Source organism: Diachasma alloeum, unplaced genomic scaffold (assembly GCF_001412515.2).
Source record: "Diachasma alloeum isolate Michigan unplaced genomic scaffold, Dall2.0 Dall_scaffold_00313, whole genome shotgun sequence".
NCBI classification, from domain to species: domain Eukaryota; kingdom Metazoa; phylum Arthropoda; class Insecta; order Hymenoptera; family Braconidae; genus Diachasma; species Diachasma alloeum.
In genome coordinates, this window is record NW_021680452.1 from 1,725,120 (window position 1) to 1,745,915 (window position 20,796).

The 20,796-nt window shown below is 40.9% G+C and overlaps 1 protein-coding gene across 1 annotated transcript in view; it reads right to left on the bottom strand.

Annotated features, from left to right (window-relative positions):
• The window catches only part of LOC107039924, a 26,459-nt gene that overhangs the window by 3,780 nt on the left and 1,883 nt on the right, over positions 1–20,796 (bottom strand). The window contains exons 2-5 of the mRNA XM_015259780.2: positions 11,639–14,104; positions 3,645–8,667; positions 1,867–2,004; positions 58–466 (exon numbers count right to left, since the gene is read on the bottom strand). Of these exons, the coding sequence (XP_015115266.1) occupies positions 58–466; positions 1,867–2,004; positions 3,645–8,667; positions 11,639–13,714 (7,646 nt within the window). The 5' untranslated portion in view covers positions 13,715–14,104. The remainder of the gene's footprint in view (positions 1–57; positions 467–1,866; positions 2,005–3,644; positions 8,668–11,638; positions 14,105–20,796) is intronic.

Sequence of the window (20,796 nt, forward strand, 5' to 3'; positions counted from 1 at the left end):
GGGGGGGGGGGGGGGGGGGGGGGGGGGGGGGGGGGGGGGGGGGGGGGGGGGGGGGGGGGGGGGGGGGGGGGGGGGGGGGGGGGGGGGGGGGGGGTGTTTGGAGTGAAGAGGGGAGCTGTGACGATAGCACTTGCGGTGGGGGGAAATTGGGGGGGATAGGGGTTTGAGCCTGGGGGGGCTTGGGGCATGAGGAATTGGGGGGGCTGTTTGGGGGGATTGGTAGCACCACTTGGGGATGTTGTGGGGGGTGGATTTGGGGGGGTGAAATTTTGGTACTGCTGGCTGGACGTAGCCTTACCCGGCAACAGTGTGTAGTGAATTGGTGCTGAGCCTGGTGGTGGTATGTAGGGCTGAGGTGGTAGTTGAGGGGGCATTCCTGGATTGTACGTCATTGCTGCACCCGATAGCGTCACTTGGGGTGGGGAGGACAGCTTTCGAGCCTTCAGGATGGCTTCTGCTGTTAGACCTGGTGGAAATAATGTGAATTAGATGATGAGGGGAACTATTGTTGTTGTACTGAGAAAAAAAAATGTCTGCCTTTTTTTTTGCATTCTCGTTTTTGAATTGATAATTTTTTCTGTTGTAAAATTAATGGAAGCATGTTTATCAATGCTTCGTTATTCTGACGGTGAGTATATCTAGTGTCATTTTAAGGCCCGGCTGTGCTGTCTTTCGAATGTTATCTGGATTTTTTTCATCTTTCGTAAAACAAAATTGTCAATTGAGTGGTACATCGTGTAGAAATTTCCAAAAATCATGATAGAATGATTAAAAAAATAGAAAAAATTCTGAACTTTTTCAAAGAGGGTTTTTAATTGAGATTCAGAATGAGCTGAAAAAAGTGAAAATTACAAATATCTGATTCGCTGTGACAAATTATCTATTAGCTGTCATTTTCCATGGTGGATAACAACACACTAACTCCTCATGGAAAGTGACAGCTAGGTATCTCAATTTTCAAAACAGTGGTATGTAGTCATCTGCCATTTTTATGTGATAAAAGTGTGATTAAAAAATTCTCCAAAATATTACAACTTTTTTCAAAGAGCCTTTTCCGTAATAAATGTCTCTGTGCAGTGTGGGAAAAAATTTACGAAATCAGTCTTTCACTTGCATGATATTGGGTCACAGGGCGCCATTTGTCATCGTAAATCAGATAGATTTTTCAATTTCTTGTCATTTAACTTATTCTGAATATAAATTAAAAATGCTCTGTGAAAAAATTAAGAATTTTTTCTACTTTTTTTTGATTATTCATTCATAATTTTTCAAAACTTCTGCATGATGCAGGACTTAATTGACAATTTCAGATGACGAAAGATGAAAAAAAAACGTCGAGATAACGTTCGAAAGATAGTACACCCGGACTTTGACTCAATTAATATTGAATTAATGTTCAATTATTTCAGAATGTTATCACTTTCGAATATTGTTAATTTAAAAAGGCAAAGGTTCTCTTTTTGACTTGAACTGAGTAAGTTTTTGGTATTGAATTTGGTTTTGGAAACTAGAAACATCTTTTTTCGGTTCGTAGAAGTGAAAAAAATACAGTTCAACATTTCTAATCAGTCTTCATACATTACAATGCAAAAATTATATGCTCAACCGCAATTGAGGTATAATAGAACATGATGAATATATGACATTTCCCAATAATTTCGCTATTTGTCATTATTAATGTGTTTTCATTAGTTGTATTTATTAATTAAGGAATAAGAACTAGCAGAACAATCATAGTCCCTTTAAAAAAATGCAAAATAATGAGCACCAAAAATTATTTGATGATTAAAAAATGTAATGCATGAAGTACGTTTTGTTATCCCTTGAATACATGAAAGGTTGGAAAATATGGTCTAGTGACTCTACCTTGTTTTCGAGCTCGTTCTTCCTCATCGTCACTTAGGAACAATCCAAATTCACGTTTCAGTCTTTCAGTAAGGTTTTCCCTTTGTCTTTCGACGAGAGTTGGTGCTGCTGACCAACCAATTGTTCCTTCCTCCCCGCCTGTAAACACACTAAATCTTAACCTTGCACACCAGCCTGCTTTTAAAACCATTTTACATCAAAACGCGTGGCAACTTTATAATACTAGTAGAGTTCTTCAATATTCCAGAAGTGAAGTGATGAAACGAGACGGGTAAATTTCACGAGCGAAGCGGTAAACCGGGTTAAGTCGATTTTAACTATTGACCAGTTTTTGACGAATATCTCGGAATCTAAAAGAGATACAAAAATTGTTGTGATAACCTTTTTTGTAGAGCCAACTGAGGGTTACAAAAAAGGTCATGAGCAAAATTTTGCTATCTCTCTTAGATTCCGAGATATTCATCAAAAAATGGCGAAAAGGAAAAATCGACTTAACCCGGTTTACCGCTTCGCTACTGATTTCATCTGAAGATCAGTTACTGGTGAGAATCTAGGAATACAAGGGAGGCTGTAAACTTTCCATAGAGACCTCTTTTGCAGATCTAATTTATTTTTCTACTCGGAGAATTTTTTGGTTCTGTTTACGAAATAATTAATTAACTCAATTACCACAGATTGTGGCGGATTATTTTATATTAAAATTGGGGGAAATTATCAGGACAAGGCCAACTTTACATCAGATCAATCACTCCAAAAGCTCTGGGACTAAGATTATTGTCTTAAGGCCCGGGTGGATTATCTTTCGAACGCGATCCTGATTGTTTTTTTTTATTTTGATAATCTGAAATGATCTCCAATTTCTATTCATTTTTACATAGCCCTGGAGTCTCCAAAAATTATGATTGTACAATCAAAAAAGCGTTGAAAAACAGCTGAACATTTTCAAAGAGCGTTTTTGAATATTGGGAAATAAGCCCAATAGGGAGGAAATTGTAATTTAATAATTTGATGTATCTAATGGCTGTTCGATCATCATTTGTCACAGTAGTCAATGGTTGTCAGATCGCTAGTTACCATGATAAATTATCCATTCACTATTTCCACTCTATCGGGCTTATTCCCTAATCTTTATTAAAAACACTCTTTGAAAATGTTCAGTTTGTTTTCTACTTTTTTTGATTGTACAATCATAATTTTTAGAGACTCCTGCGTGATGTAAAATCCAATGGAATCCCTGACCGTTCTTATTTTGGTAATTACAATTTATGGACACGGCTATTCCTGAACCCACAAAATCTTCCAAAGAAATTTTAAAAACAATCTCGTCCCACCACTCCACAAGTGCTTAAGGGTGCCAAGTGAATTTGAAAAAAGATTCAAAAAAAATTTTTTCTTTCCCTCCATCATTGGAGAAATATGTATTCATCCATCCCATCCCGGTACCCCATTGTTTTTTTTCGCCATCACATTGAACACATCATTCCCCATATCTTCAAATTTTTTCAAATTTTTCTTGAGTTCCTAGGGGGTTGAAACGTTCAATTTAATCAAAACTCCATAAGAGGCCGCGTATAAGACTGATTTTGTTTATTTAATTTCTCGATATCCATAAGTTTAAAAATTTTAAAATTGTCACCGATGTTCACCATCTGTCTAATACTATTAATTAAAAAAATTATAACTTTGTTGGTGAATGTGAATTTTCAAGGTCATCGCCAAATTCACTTGGCACCCTTAAATATCTCGCAGCTCGATCGCAAAGCCCCAACGACCCTTACCTTTCCGTTCCTCGCCATCAGTAGCGGTCAACAGCGACAAATTAGTCAAGGCCATTGCAGTCTCAACAGTGGTCTTCGCACTGTCCTCATCAGAGCTCAGTGAAGATGTGCCACTGCTGGCGCTGTCCGACCTCCCCCGTCCCGGACTCTTCTCCGAGGAGGACGCATCATTCGCCGGTTCAGGCTCAGTTGGAGTCCCCGTAGACTGCTGTTTCCTCTTCCTATACTCCGATATCGACAATTTCCGTTTGATCGGTGGAGGCGCGTCCGGCGGTGGTCTCTCATGAGGCGCCGTTCGTGGATCCTTCAGTCTCTTCACCTCAGCCTGCACCGGTGGCACCCCCTGAGGGGACAATGGAGGCGGTGGTGGGGGTGGAACTTGAGAAATCGCAGCTGCAACTACTAATACTGGATCCACACATTTCGGCGCATCAATCGCCACGAGACTCGGAATTTCTGGGGAACGTGTGGCCTCTGGGGACTCATTGATATGCTGCAACGGTGGACTTCCAGGCTCTTTATCCATCGAACTCGTACTATTCACCACCGTTGGCTCCTGGTCGACCTTTCCCTCCAGCAGCTGACGAAGTGCAGTGGACAATTCAGTCTTGTGTTCGCCATTCGACATCTCCACCGACTCCATATCAATAGTCGATTCAATAATCGCCGCCTCGAAGTCCAGCTGTTTCTTGGGAGCCGACGAGCTCTCATTTTTCTTTCGAATTCGTTCACTCAACGGTGGAATCGACTGAAATATCTTCGGGGATTCATTGACAGACTCGCAGTCGAGATTGGATATCGAATCGAACATTGATTCCTCCGAGGAGCAATTGCCCGCAGCAGCAATTGACTCATTTTTGCTCTGCTCCTGTGAATCCTTAGCAGCGTTGAGCACCTCGAGACTAGCCAGGGTCTCGAATTCCTTGAAGGCTCGCTCCTCCACGTTATCAGGCTCCTTGACGTCCCTCCCCTGATCCCCAGAGGCCTTGACAGTCTTGAAATTCAACTCAACGTCGTCGTCTCTGTCAGAGGACCCCGAGTCCTCCTTGGAGCTCTCCATGAGGCCCTCAATCCCATCGAAACTCTTGTCCCTCTCCGAAGAGCTCTCAATCTTCTCCTTGTAGTCGTCCCCATCATCCCCAGTGATCTTCTTCATCTGAGCCTCGACATCGAATTCGTCCAACGACATGGGCTCATCCAGTTTCAGCTCGTCCTTGCTGGTCTCATTCGACCTCTCCTCCTCCAAGCTCTCCTCCTTCTTCGGACTAACACTAATACTCGATATTCCTGGCTCCGATGTGCTGCTGTTATCAAACTCAAGCCTAGTCTCAGTGTCGTTGGGCTCCAACCCCACAGTGTCAACATTCTTCTCCTCACTCTTATCGCAAACAGAAACCGTATTCTCTATTATTTTAATATTTAGATCCAAACTCGATTCCTCCAATTTACTCTGGATTTCAGTCTTTATGTTTAACTTAAACTCAATATCACCTTGATTACTGTCTGCCTCCGTCGGCTCATCCTTCACCCCCTCAGACAGTTCATTTTTTAATTCCATTTTTATCGAATCATCTACTTTAATATCAACCATTGCATTACTCAAACATAATTTGTCATCAAGCCCCTGTGGGCTATCAGGTTTGACGGGTATGTCCTCATCAATTTCACCGGTTTTTTCAATCTTACAAATATCGTAGAACTCACATTTCTTCATGTCCGACTGCTCCTCCTCCTTCATCTCAGCGTCCAAGTAACTCTTGATCTGTCTCTCCAACGTCGTGGGGGATAACGATCGTGACGATGAGGACAGGAAGGCCGGCCTCTCCGAGACGTTGTCGACAGACGCCGACACCGAGTGATCGCCAATGCCCAGTCCCATCAGAGCACAATCAGCAGTGGAAGGGGTGGGAGTAGTTGGCGGAGTGTAATTATCCGAGGATAAACTCTCCCTGGCTATTCTCCTCTTCTTCGGTGGTGCAGCCACAGTCTCATTGGGAGGGCTGTCAGGCCTGCTGTTCGGTGAATCGCACTCTTCAGATATAGCCTGCCTCAACCACCGTTTCTTAGCTGATCCCGATGACACAGGGCACTGGGGATTCTGTGCATTGGCACAAGCTGCTCCCTTCCTCTGGGGAGGAGAATCGCAAATTCCAGAGACTGAGTTGGCAGCTTGAACAAGAGTCGCCAGACTCTTGGCCCCATAGTTTATGGACTGATTCAGATAGTCTGAGGACAGTTGATCACTTCCTTTAGGTGACTCCTTCGACACTGGAATCGTGGAGACGAGAGGCAGGGTCCTGGGTGGCAGCTGGGATAAATCTGGTGACTCCCTCAGCCACTCATTCATCATCGCCTTTTTGGTCTTTGGGAATTTGAAGCCAGGCGCCAGTGGCCCAACAGCAGCAGCAACGAGCAGACAAGCTGACGACAGAGGTGTGGACGGTGTCGAGCTCTGGGAGCTGCTGCTCGCCCCACTGTCACACGTTGGGCTTTTACTCAGCGCCGGTTGCTGAAGGGTTCGATCTGGTGACATTGATCTCCCAGCATCTGGGACATTGGAGTTGGCCAGCGCCAGGAGGAGATCAGCTGCTGTGGGAATCACTGGATTGGGATTTCCAGAGTCTCGTAATGTCATATCACTCTTCGATGGAGAGTACATTTGACTGGTTGATGAGAGTGACGAGCAGGGTGGCCGCCTCAAGGGTGGGGACTGCAGAGCCCCCAGATGATCGTCGTCAGCTGAGGAGAGATCTGAATCCGCAGAGTTTAATCTCGTTCTTCTGCTGTGGCTGGACGACTGGGAAGTGCTGGTGGTCCTGGCTCTCCCCTTTCTCCTCTTACGTCGAACAGGCCTCTCCACGTGATGCTTCTGGGTCTTCGTGGGATGACTGAGAATTGGCTGGTGATCCCTGTCGTCGTTGTCACTCTGCGCACCCCCGGACTCCTTCCTCTGGGCGTTTCTCGCCTGCACCTCCTGCTTCCTCTGCTCCGCCTTCTCCAGCCTCTCGAAGGCCTTCATTATCGCCTCCATCTTCCTCTCCTCACGTGTCATCTTCTTCTTGTCCTTCTTCGTTTCCTGGGGAGGGGTGTCACTGGGTGTCGACGTCTGCGAGGGTATCTGCGGAGGTGGATCAGCCAGGGCTGGCGGCAGCTGCGCCACCTGGGGCACCTCCTCCTTCGGCTTGTCACGAGGCTCAACAGCTCTCTTAGGTGTTGCACCCAGAGTTCCACTTGCAGTGGGCTCGTTAGACGAACTTGGTGTCGTTGACAAACTCTGAGGAGCACTGGCTGCACCACCAGCCGCCCCGGCATCCTCCTCAGGGGTCGTGTTCTTCCTTCCTCTTCGTCTCCTCTCTCGACCGTCTGAATTATCCGCAGAGGCACCACTGCTGCTCCTCCTCGTCGGGCCCACCTGTCCCACCACGACCGAAGCAATCTGACAGGTTCGAGGATTGCCACAGGCACACGCCAGTGGTAGCGTTGAATTCCCAACGGAATTCGTATTTGAACTATTCGGCGACATCAGGAGATTGTGCTGCTCGTGACGAATCGTTATCTCCGCATTTTTATCGATCGCCGAAGTCGTCACGATGTACAGATGAAGTGTCCCCTTCTCGATGCAGTGCCTCACCTCGGCATTGGGTGTGCAACTTCGTCTCACGAATCTCGCGTCATTCCCATATGTCCTTGTGTCAACACACACCTCAGTCTCGTCACGTGGCAATCGGTAGAAGAACACAAATGGCCCAGGACGCTGGGCGTGCTGTCTCCCCTGGCCATGATGGGCTGGCCTGTGCTGTGCACTAAGCATGTACTTCCCTCGTAGCTCAACAACTGGTGTATTAGGGGGCAAATACATGGTCGCCATCAGATACTTGACGTTATTACTGTGAACATTAACTCGACACTTGCCACTAGCCACTGCACTCATGTTATTGTTATTCTGTCTGGAGTCACCGTGGGTGCCATTGACTTTGATGCTCCATATTCTCGCTCTCAATTCTGGACTGTAGTGGTTCGTCACTGCCTCCTCGTATCGCTCGATCCACTGTCTCAGGGGCACCACTGTCGATCCCCAGGACTCGTGATTCTCGTCGTCGTCGTTTATGCTTCGTCTGCGCTTCCCTTTTCTCTTGCCAGGACCACGTTTCACTGCCTCCTTCTTTCTCGATTGGACACTCGATTGTCGGGGATTTTGCTCTCGTCTGCCAGGCCTCTTGGTCACGTTGTTGTTGTTTGTGGTCGTGTTGTTGTTGCTGTTGCTCGTGGGGTTCGAGGCTGTTGTGTTCGCTGTCAGAGCACTCGCGATGTCGGAGCTTGGAGTTGTGTTGGGTGTCGGTGGAATTGTGGCGATGGGGGTCGTGCTCAGGGCATTGTGGTTGCTGTTGCTCTCGTTGTTGTTGTTATTTAGCCTTCGGGTTTGCGATGGTGTTTCTGCCTTCTTTCGTGATTGCTGGATGTTTCGTTTTTTGGGGTTTGGGGGCGCGGGGACGTTCGTGTCGGCTGAGGACGTCGAGGAGGTGTCCGAGGAGGTGTCGGAGTTCAGGAGTTCCTCGCGTTTTCGCATCTGGAGGGTGCGGGCTCGTTGACGATCCACTCGACGCGGACGACAGATCTCGCAGAGGTACTCGTCAGGGATGTTCGATCTGTCGATGCCCATGCAGTCGACGTGCTGCCACACAAGGCAACGGTCGCAGCAGATCATGTAGCCGTCGTCGTGCTCGAATTCGCAGATGCAGCGGGTTATGCTGTCCTCCTCGTCGCCCTCACCCTCGGGGGCTGTTTCAGTCTCCTCACCCTCGGGCTCGACTTCTCTGCCTGGCTCACTGCTGATTGCACTCGCTGCGTCGTCTGCTGTGTTGGTGGTTATTGGGACACCCTGGTTGTAGATGAATGACTGGTGCGGGAGGGCTGGGCCTGTCCCGTTGTTTATCGGTTGTTGTTTCAGGGGCGGTGAGGAGGGCGGCGGCGTTCGTGGGGGCGGCGCTCCGTAGTTGTGGTCCTGGAGGACAAACTGGAGGCACTGCAAGCGAAGATTGGGAGAATTTTTATTAGCGCTGGGGAAGTGGGGGTTCAAGGGGGCACTGTTGAAAATTTGAGCTCTGAATTTTCCGGAAATTTTTGTCGTGATCAAGTTTTTCACTTAAATTTCAGGAAATTTTGTGATTGAAAAATAAAATATTCCATTGATTTTCTGTTTGAATGATCTGAAAATCAATAAAGCACTTGATTTTTTAGCTGAATTATGCTGGGAAAAATCAGAAAAATCAGGAAAATTCAGGAAAAAATTGAATATTCATGTCATTTTGTTTCTGAATATTCATGCTTCATTGAAAATTCAATCGAGTTGTGAAATTTCCATCTCACTGCCACTGAAAACTCATGAATTTCGGTGAATTCAACTTAAAACTTGAAATTTCAAAATCATTTTTTCCTTAAATTCGATTGAAAATTTGAGTTCTGAAATTTCCGGAAATTTTTGTCGTGATCAAGTTTTTCACTTAAATTTCAGGGAATTTTGTGATTGAAAAATAAAATATTCCATTGATTTTCTGTTTGAATGATCTGAAAATCAATAAAGCACTTGATTTTTTAGCTAAATTATTCTAGGAAAAATCAGAAAAATCAGGAAAATTCAGGAAAAAATTGAATATTCATGTCATTTTGTTTCTGAATATTCATGCTTCATTGAAAATTCAATCGAGTTGTGAAATTTCCATCTCACTGCCACTGAAAACTCATGAATTTCCGTGAATTCGACTTAAAACTTGAAATTTCAAAACCATTTTTTCCTTAAATCCGATTCAATGTCACTCTCATGAAATTTACTATCATATCTTCCATGAAATTTCAAAACATTTCCAAAAGTGTGGAGGAAATATTCAATACATATGAGTACAAGTGAAAGAATAATATTTCATTCATCATTCATTCAGCAATTGGGGTTTTACATGGAATTTTTCAACTGTTGGGTATCAGAATTGGGTGAAAAATATTGGACATGGATTTTTTTAATCCGACAAAGAATGGAGAATTAAAATGCTATAGGCCATTGAAAATATCTCTATTATGACCTCATAATCTTATTTTTCAGTTTTGCATGATTTTTCAAAATATAAAAATGCATAATTTTACGTAATATTCTTCATCCAATTTTCGTTTTTCATTATTTCAGTTGATAAATTGATTTGATATTACAAGTCAATTATAGAGCTGGAGACCAGTGTATGAACATGAAATCGAAAAGTGTCTCAAGTGGTTTTTCAAGATGGAATACTGTTGGAAGTAATTATTCCAGATTTATAATATCGAAAAAATGATTATTATTTATTCATCTTCACTTTTAAGACTGAAATGAAATACTATTGCCGATTTTATTCACCGGAGGACTCGCGCAATGAATTGGAATTACCATGTGGTACTAATTTTATTCGTCATGTATAAAATTGTGTTACGAAATTCTTTCATAATTTCCAATGTCTCTGTATTATTTCTCATTTATGAATTTATTTTTAATGAAATTTGTCTGGCCATCGCCCGAGTTCCTTCAGCTAATCTATTGTAGAGAATCTATCAGTATTTATCAAGTACTGTTATAATTCAGATTGCTGTTCACTTTTTTTGTTGTACGTTTCATCAATAAGGAAAAAAAAAATTCAAATATTGGGATAAAAATATTTCGAAAGTCCATCAAACATTCCTTTCAGATAGCCTCAAACTATTTCACTTCCATTCATTCCTGTTGCATTTTCCATACTCGATAAATAGAGAAGAGAATTCTCGGAAGAGAGGAAAATAAAATGTTTTCAATTCTCTACATTTTTTTTCTAAACAATGCGATTTAAATAAATTTGGTCTATTTACATTTTCATTTTCTAGGTATTTACAATTATGGTTTATTTCACCAGACTACCCCCTAGTATTCTTTTCAAGGGAACTATTCAAATACAGTTAATTCCTCTTCGTTAACTCTGTATTGTTCATCAATTTAAGCAATTCTACATGTCCATTTACTGCTTTAAATTAATCAAAAGTGACAATTGAATTTCAACATTGTTTTTTTTTCATTCGTCACCTCTGATTAATACTTCCAAATCACAAAGTCTCGAATATTTCAACTATTAAGGCCCGGGTGTACTATCTTGCGAACGTTATCTCGATGTTTTTTTTTACCTTTCGTCGTCTGAAATTGTCAATTAAGTCCTGCATCATGAAGAAGTTTTGAAAAATTATGAATGAATAATCAAAAAAAAGTAGAAAAAATTCTTAATTTTTTCATAAAGAGCATTTTTAATTTATATTCAGAATAAGTTGAATAACAAGAAATTGAAAAATGTATCTGATTTACGGTGACAAATGGCGGCCTGTCACCCAGTATCATGCAGGGGGACGACTGATTTCGTAAATATTTTCCCACACTGCACAGAGACGAGTTTTATTACGGAAAAAGGTCTTTGAAAAAAGTTGTAATATTTTGGAGAATTTTTTAATCACACTTTTATCACATAAAAATGGCAAATGACTATATACCACTGTTTTGAAAATTGAGATACCTAGCTGTCACTTCCCACGAGGAGTTAGTGTTTTGTTATCCACCATGGAAAATGACAGCTAATAGATAATTTGCCACAGCGAATTAGATATTTATAATTTCCACTTTTTTCAACTCATTCTGAATCTCAATTAAAAACGCTCTTTGAAAAAGTTCAGAATTTTTTCTATTTTTTTAAATCATTCTATCATAATTTTTGGGAATTTTTATATGATGTACCACTCAATTGACAATTTTGGATTACGAAAGATAAAAAAAATCCAGATAACATTCGAAAGATAGTACACCCGGGTCTTAATTAAGAACTTCAACTTCAATTGAAAACTATTCTGCGAATTTCATTGCAAACTTTTCAAAAGAAAATATCAAAACACGAAAACAAAATTCACCTGAATTACTGAATGATTTCAAACACTACCTTTCATCCTAAAAAAAACGTTACCTCATATGGAAGGGGCATTCTGCGAACTGGTGAGTGTTGCACAGCTTTAAGCTCCTCTTCCTCATACTCGCCTCTCACAACCATTTGGCTCTCGGGTTCAATTTTAGATTCCATCTCTTTGCGTATCTCTGACGCCAAAGTAACAGGTAAAATAGTCTTTATCTGTCCATGCCTCACTTGCTGTTGGCCCTGCTGGTGCTGCTGTCCAGCAAACTGCGAAGCCACAAACAGCTGCTTCTGCTGGAGATTAGTCGACTGAATCTTAATCGGTTGGCTCTTCTGGACGACAACACTGGAAGTATTCTGTTGATGTGGAAGCAGTGTTTTTATACTGGATTTCTGGGTTATCACTGTTGTATTGGCTGTGCCAATGGTCTTCAAGGTGTTCATATTGGTGTTGAGTGATGTTTTTATTCCAGGTTTCGACTGTACCTGACTCCTCTGCTGTGGCTTCTGCGCCGGAATGGTCTTGATGCATCCAGGTTGCTTCTGGGGGACCCCCTGAGGATAACCAGCTGGATAACTCTGCCCTCCCTGCTGGATTATTTTCACTGGCTGAACTGTCGTGTTTCTCTGGAGGGACTGCTGCGCCACAATCGGTGAATTCTTCATCACATTCCCCTTCTGCGCGATTGTCTTCACACTCCCCTGAATATTCCCAGCTGGACTCTTCCCCGGCTCCAATCTCAGTAGCATCTGCTGCTGTGACTGCTGAATCTTGGCATTTATAATCGTCGAACCCTTTGCATTCACCGGCAAACTCGTCAAGCCCTGCGTCACAACATTAACCTTCGGCTGTATATTAACATTTCCCTGAATTCTCTGCGCACCTCCCCCCAGCTGTTTCTGAATAATCTGCTGCTGTGGCTGTCCCTGGGGAATAATCTGCTGAACAACAGTCTGATTTTTACTGACAACCGTGACAGCTGCATGTGATGTTTTTGTCACGTTCAATTGTGAATTACTGGTACTATTACTATTATCACTTTTCAGAATATTTCCAGGCGCTCCCAGGCTTCGACTCTGATTTCCAGGCATTGTTGCTGAGGCTTGTGCATTAGTCAACCCCTGGTGGTTCTGAATCGGAGCTTTTTGTAGGCCAGCTACAGCTCCCTTCTTCATACTGTTCATTTTTTGTTGGGATTGCGACTGTTGTCTTGGAACATTTTGTGCCTTCTGGGACGGTCCAGCCACTTTCTGGGCCTGTGACTGAATGCCCTGAGCCTTGTTATTCTGATGATTCTCACCGTTTCCTGGATTCAATCGCTGACTGCTCACCTGTGATTTTTGCACAGTTATCGTTGCATTCGGCTGAAATCTTGGAGCATTATTGACACTCGTTATAACTTGATTAACAGTCATCGGTGTTATCTGATGTACAGCGTTAGTGATCTGTGATTTTGGTACTTGAATCCGTGAAACTAAATTCTTGGAAACAACTGTCGTCTGATTACTCACACTCGTAATTGTCTTGACCTTCTGGAAATTGACAGGTGGTCCTTTAGCGTTTGTTTGGATTCTGTGGAGATTGGAGACTCCTGTGATGTTCGATGATACTGTTTTCACGGTGCCTGTGGGGAGTGTTTGAATCTGCTGGATGCCTTGGATTATGGCTGTTTGCTGGTGATTGGCTACTTGAACAGCTTCGTAGGTTATTGGAATCTGGCCAGAAGTCACTGCATTGTTGATGACAATTTTTGATTGGGGAGTTATCGACGAGGAAGTCGTCACTGTGTGCTGCTGAACACCAGGCACCCTCTGGGGTATGATTCGTGTGGCTAGAATTGGAGTTATGGTGCCTGCAGGGCAGGTTTTCTGGCCCTCCATTGGGATCTTGTTGTTACCAGGGATCATCGCTAATTTTCCTGCACTTGTGATGACTCCAGGACTCGCAGAACGAGGCTTTGCACTCAATTGGGGCTGAACTTTGACTTGGTTTATCGGGTAGACCACAGTCGCCTTGTTCGTTACCACCACACTCCCCGACATTATTGCTGCTGCTGGTGGTGGTGCTGGTGGTGGTGGTGTGGCTGGCCTCGAGGGTTGGTCAGTGTCAGTGGTTGTTTGCAAACTCATGGTGGTCTCAGTTTTAACAGCTTCGTCGTCGCCATTTCCACCGACCACTGTGTCCTCCACGGTGGTGTCCACACAATTGGGTTGATTTGTAAGTTTATCTACCTCGGGCTCGACAACTCCAGCATTTAGGGCTGGATGGTGGACCGGCGGTGGTGAAGTGGATGGCGGTGGCGCAGGCAACGGCCCCGGGGAGTCTTTAACCTCGGTACCGCAGCTTCCAGCCGCCCCACTTGTTGATTTGCTCGCTGGCTGGGTCGACGTCTTGAAGGCTTTACTGGCTACTCTTTGGGTTTTAATTTATTACTTATGTCAACTGCTGGGGATTGAGAGGGCCAGCGGGTGCGATGATGCCTGCATGCACCGCTTTCAATTTCATCGGTTTCTTAAAGGCTGGAACAGTAATGTTGAAACGGTGATTGAGGATTTATCGTCAATTTTAGTTGATTGAAAACGTGAAGCTAAAGTGAGCAAGATTCGCCAGCGGAACAGGGGGCGAGTATTTTTAAGGCATGTACATACTCTTTCGCACTTTAGGATATCTTAGTTTTTTTACAGTTTGTTGGTACAGGCCACACTATAGATTCAACCATTTTCAGTCGGCCAAATTTTTTTTTATTATTCAAGTCAGCCAAATTGGCAATTAAATTTTGTGAGACAAATTTGAAAAAAAAATCGTGAGTTTCACAGGATGATTATTTTTTTAAACGCTCATTGTTTATAAATAGTCGCAATTGTTTAAATTTCTAGAAATTCATTAATTTTTTTAAACATGAAATGGATTTTTGGTAAAATTCTGAATAGGAATAAATTTGTTATGATTCCAAACAAATGATTTTTACGGTGGAAAATTAATTGCTTATGAATGATTCGCCTGCGGAGGAGGAGGACAAGGGTTTTTAAGTCTTGTACAAACTCTTTCACACTTTAGGATATCTAAGTTTTTTTACAGTTTGTTGGTACAGGCCACACTATAGATTCAACCATTTTCAGTCAGTCAAATTGGCAATTAAATTTTGTGAGACAAATTTGAAAAAAAAAATCGTGAGTTTCACAGGATGATTATTTTTTTAAACACTCGTTGTTTATAAATAGTCGCAATTGTTTAAATTTCTAGGAATTCATTAATTTTTTTAAACATGAAATGGATTTTTGGTAAAATTCTGAATAGGAATAAATTTGTTATGATTCCGAACCAATGATTTTTACGGTGGAAAATTAATTGCTTATAAATGATTTACAGAAAATGCTCGCAATTTGCAAAAATTGCACTTTCTAATTTATTTCATCAATCTTCTTCTAAAAGCAAAATTTCTCATTTTTTTCTAATTTTTAAAATGTTTTCTAACGGTTCAATATCAAAATTCAAATTTAGACTTGCAAAGTTTAAGTAATAAAATCATTATATGTCCGGAAACTTAAAATCAAATGGGGCGGAAATGAAAGCTCTGATTTTCGACTACAAAAGTAAAAGAACATTTCACTGGAGAAAAAATAGCCAAAGTAGTTGGCTATCCTTAAGGATATCTAAGTATCTTTTACAATTTGGTACAGGCCACGCTATAGATTCAACCATTTTCAATCATCAAAGTTGTCAGTTAAATTGTGTGAGAAAAATTTGAAAAAAAATGATGAAAATTCAGCGTTATTCAAATTCTATTTTGCATAGATTTATCATTTTTTTAAACATTCGTTGTTTATAAATAGTTAAAATTGTCCAAACTTCCAGAAATTCATTCATTTTTTTAGACATGAAATGGATTTTTGGTAAAATTCTTAATGTGAATAAATTTGTTATGATTCCGAACAAATGATTTTTGATAGTATTTCCACCCATAAACAATGAATTTTCATTCATTCCCGGCTGGGTGAAGCGGAAATTTTTTCTCTCTAAATTCTAATTCTCTTAGAATTCTTTAATGCCTAAAGGAGGTTAGGCGGTGTTTGAGGTGAATTTGAGAGTGAATTTCTGTGGTTCCCGGTAGCTTAGTCGGTAAGAGTGCCCGGCGCGTATCTGGGAGACCCGGGTTCGATTCCCGGCTGGGTGAAGCAGAAATTTTTTCTCTCTAAATTCTAATTCTCTTAGAATTTTTTTTTTTTTTTAAATGAATTTTCATTCATTGTTTATGAATGATTGATAGAAAATGCTCATAATTTTCAAAAATTGTAATTTTCAAATTATTTCATCAATCCAAATGTTGACATTAATTTTTTTTTCAGATTTAAAAAATATTTTCTAACGGTTCAATATCAAGATTCAAATTTAGACTTGCAAAATTTAAATAATAAAATCACTGTAAAATCTCCGGAAACTTAGAATCAAAATGGGACTCAACTGAAAGCTCTGATTTTCAACTACAAAAGTAGAAAAGCATTTCACTGGAAAAAAAATATCCAAAATACTTGAGTCTGCCTAAAAAACATTTGTACATATGATTGTTTGGCTCTCACACCCTCAAAAATTTCCTAAATTGAGCCCTCCGCTGGCTTCAAATTCATTTCAAAAACTGTTTTGAGAAAGGTATCACATACAAAGAAGTAGGATTTAAAAAAGTGATCTTTCATCAAATTTTCCTTCCATTGCCTCCCCATATGGGTCAATTGCCTGAACAAATACGATCGCATTTTCTCATTCCTCAGCCGAGATAATCCTAATACCAGCTTCGACTTAATAATCATGATTATCGATTATCCCTGGCGATAAAAATCAACTATCTCACGGATCAGACCAGTACAATAACAAGTTGACGGTGACAATGGCCAGAAATTAAATCGTTGACAATAGGATCTGCAGCGACCTACTTGGCGTACCTCGACCCTTTCATTGATTCCATGCGCCAACTAACGCAACGAATTGTTTCTCGCTTAATAATTTCCCTCCAGCCGAATAAAAATCCATCTACTCTGTTGGTACAGCCCCAGGACTCGCGGAATCCAGTGGAGAGAGCCCGCTAGAGAGAGAAAGAAAGGGAGAAAAAAATTGAAGAAATAAGGGGAACGAGAAAACGAGGGGAGAAGGAACGAAAACGAGAATAATATGGACGGGCAACGAGATGCGAAGGCATTGTGCCGCGAGAGTTCAGGATTTTAGCCAAGGTCAGCCACTCGCAACAGTCTCCACAGTTGAATGTATGCAATGATTATCAGTGCGATGATGCACTGTAAAGCACCGATTTCCCCATTCCCCTCGCCATTTCCATCGTCTTGACTAGTTTTTCATCTACAAGGCAAATTAGCCAGTGCCGGCATCGTTGCTGCTTGGAAATTCAAATGCATATGCAATTCCATCGCTGAAATTGAGTATATGTTTCGTTTCCTCTTGGCCGATTGTACATTCGCAAAAGATGGCGGTGTGCACTCAGGATTTCTCTCCTTCATCTCCCTCCTCCCTTCACCTCTGTCGCCACCTCTTACACCCCCTTTCCAACGTTGTCCTCGACAACAAGAGATTGTTACTATTGCGCGGTAATCTGTGTTCAACTTGGAAGGAAAGTTTATGTCTCCACTCGCTCGATTTATTTATTCATTTTTGACGTGGATACGTCTGTTTTCATTAAGTGGGGGAGGGCATTTAGGGAAAAAGTCCTTATGGGTCCTTATCGATAGTGGCGCCATCTATTGGAATTCTAGAACATCCTAGAATTCTCTAGAAAATATAGATTTTTCTAGAAAATTCTCCAATTTTTTAAAGAAATAAATTACAATTTTACGGGATCCTTTAGACAGGTGGTTATTATTGCCCGAAATAGATAAAATTTGTGGATCCCTGTTAAAATTTGCAAGGGTGTTTGTATGTGATGATTTCATTGTGAATAAAATATGTTGAACGTTGGTTTAGGGATTTTGGTTGGTCAAGCCTTAATAGTATATTTCGTTACGAATGCGGAAAAGAGTTTTTTGTCGCCTTCGGCTCGTGCTATAAACCTCCCACGAGCCAAAAAACACTTTCCCCACGAGTATCGAACGATATTTTTCATCACAATGTGTGGAAAAGGGACGTTTTAGGCATGCGAAGCGTGCCTAAAAAGTTACTTTTTCGCACAGCGTAATGAAAAAGCAATTAAACTCCTTTAGATTCGAGTTTTGAGGCTTTAGATTCGCCTGAATCGAAACTTCATTTGCGAATCATTTCTATTAATCATTGCATTTATTTCATTTCATTTTTTATTCATTTTTTACCTACGAATGGAAACTTTGTAATCGTTAAATCTAACGATCTTCTAATTTCGCTTGGAATTGATGTAGAATGTCGTAATATGCGAGGATATTCTCAGAAAATGTGTGGGTGTATGTCCGTATGTGTGTGATAGTTTTTTTCTGTAAATTTTTTATAAATCTTGACAAAAAAGGATTAAAGTTTAAGATGAAGCTGAAACTAGGGGAATTTTCGCCAGTGGAAAATTGCATTTGATGCATTTTTAAAAGTTCAAGGGTCATATAATTATGTTAGCAAATTTTATTCAGCTGCGAATGACTTCGCTCTTGCCTTAGAAATAATTGAATACCTTTAGATTCGCCTGAATCGAATCCTTACTAGCGAATAATTTTTATTCATTTTTTGGATCCAAATGGAAGTTTTGTAATTGTTAAATTTAACGATCTTCTAATTTCACCGGCAGATGATGTTGGATGTTATGCAATGTGAATATATGCTCTTAGAAAATGTGTGGGTGTATGTGCGCATGTGTGTGATGGGGTTTTTCCGGATTTTTTGATAAATCTTGACAAAAAAAGGATTAAAATTTGAGATGAAGCTCAAAACTACCGGAATCTTGGCCAATGGAAAATTCCATTTGAGGGATTTTTGCGGGTTTAAGGGTCAAATAATCGTATGGGTAAAATTTTTCAGGTGCGAATAAGTTCGCTCATGCCTTAATAACTATTCAACGACGTTTTACGGACAGTGTGATGAAAAAATAATTGAACACCTTTAGATTCCCCCGAATCGAATCTTCACTGCAATTCTCTCGCTAGTTTCCTCTTCATTCATAGGTCCTATTCTGAAAAAAACATACACTTAAAATTGATAACTATCGATATCTCGCAAGTCTGTCACGCTTATTCCTCATTGGTTTCAGTCGTCTGAGGCGGCAAATTTAATTCATGATTAATTTCATTTTGAGATTTTCAATTATGATTGTTACAATTACAGCGCGCTGTAGCGCGCGTTCGCTCTCGTTGAGGCTAAAAATCTGATTTTTTTCAATAATCGCGATTGTTCGGATGCACCTCTAAGCGGAATTTCAGTTTCATCGGTTGAATAGGTTTTAAGAACCAACAATTTCATTAAATTGAAATTCACGGAGACAATTATTTGGTGAAATTCAACAACTAGTTGGTGAATTTCAACAACTAGTTGCTAAAGTTCACGATCTAGTTGTTGAAAAAAATGAATTACCAACCACTTGGTGGATTCCAATAACTATTTGTTAAATTTGACCAACTAGTTGTTCAAATTCACCAATTAGTTGTTGAAATTCACCAACTCGTTGGTAAATCATTTTTTTCAACAACTAGTTGCTCAAATTTGAGAACTAGTTTTTGAAATTCACCAGCTAGTAAATTTTAACAGCTAGTTGGTCAAATTTAACAACTAGTTGGTTGAAATTCACTAACTGGTTGGTAATTCATTTTTTTTCAACAACTAGTTCAACTAGTTGTTCTAGTTGGTGAATTTTAAAAACTAGTTGGTCAAATTTAAGAACTAGTTTTTGAAATTCACCGGCTAATGAATTTTAACAACTAGTTGGTGAAATTCACCAATTAGTTGTTGGAAAAAATGAATTACCAACCAGTTGTTGAATTTCAACAACTATTTGGTGAATTTCAATAACTAGTTGTTAAATTTGCCCAACTAGTTTGTTGAAATTCACCGACTGGTTGGTAATTCATTTTTTTTCAACAACTAGTTGGCGAATTTTAACTAGTTGGTCAAATTCAACAACTAGTTTTTGAATTTCACCAACTGGTTGGTGAAATTCACCAATTAGTTGTTGAAAAAACTGAATTGCCAATCAGTTGGTGAATCCCAATAACCAGTTGTTGAATTTCAACCACTAGATGGTGAAATTCACCAACTGGTTGGTAATTCATTTAATCACCAACTGCTTCTTGAAATTCACCAAAAAAATTTCTCCGTGATTCTTCAGCGCCAAAATACCCCCCATAATAACGTCTATCGAATCAAGTCCCACCACCCCACGTAACTAGAGATGCAAATGCGTCACATGACCCGTTATATGACGGTCATGTGACCGTCAATGACGGCTGTCACATTCCCCCTCCCCCTTCTGTGACCGTCACAACTTGTCAAGAAAAAATGACAGTCATTTTTCATCTATATAGATGAAAATTTATTTTTTTCTCAGTCAATTTTCAGTTGAATTCCTTTTGTATTGGCCTAATCCGCATTTTGAAATGGAAATCACGTTTTTTTTCCATCCGTATAGATGAAACTATTTTGTTTTATTCATGACCGTCACAAATTGGAAATAAGTTATGACCGTCATTATGCAACTATATAGATGGTTTGACAACAATGTAGTTACAAATGCTTTGTGACAATCATTTGTAGTTGGAAAATTTGTGCGTCACATGACCGTCATTTTTTGGTCATCTGACGCGATCTAAAAAATGACCGTCATTTTGCATCTCTGCACGTAACATCATGTTTCTCATTCACACATGTTCCCCAGTGGGCGTAATCTCGCTGCAACGCTAATGTATTTTCCAGTCCCAGTATCAACTTAGAAACCCAACGACGAGAAATAGAAATAGTACAGCATATTTTCCCATCCAACAGTGGCCCCGCGAAAGTATCTAATACAGTATTCATCTTTGCGCCATTCTCTGGTCGATACTGATTTCACCTGAACCACCGAGCTATACATAACCGAGGAATCTAGAAATTTCTTACAACGTGTCCCTAGAATATTTTCCCCGACTGCATCGAGAATAATGCCCTTGACTCCACTCGGGTCTTCATTATCCCCACGAACCACTGACGAAGCTGTGAATTTTTCATCAACAAGTACCCGTTTAGAGTCGTGAAAATCACTCGGCTGGGGAAAATTGGTGAGTGAGAG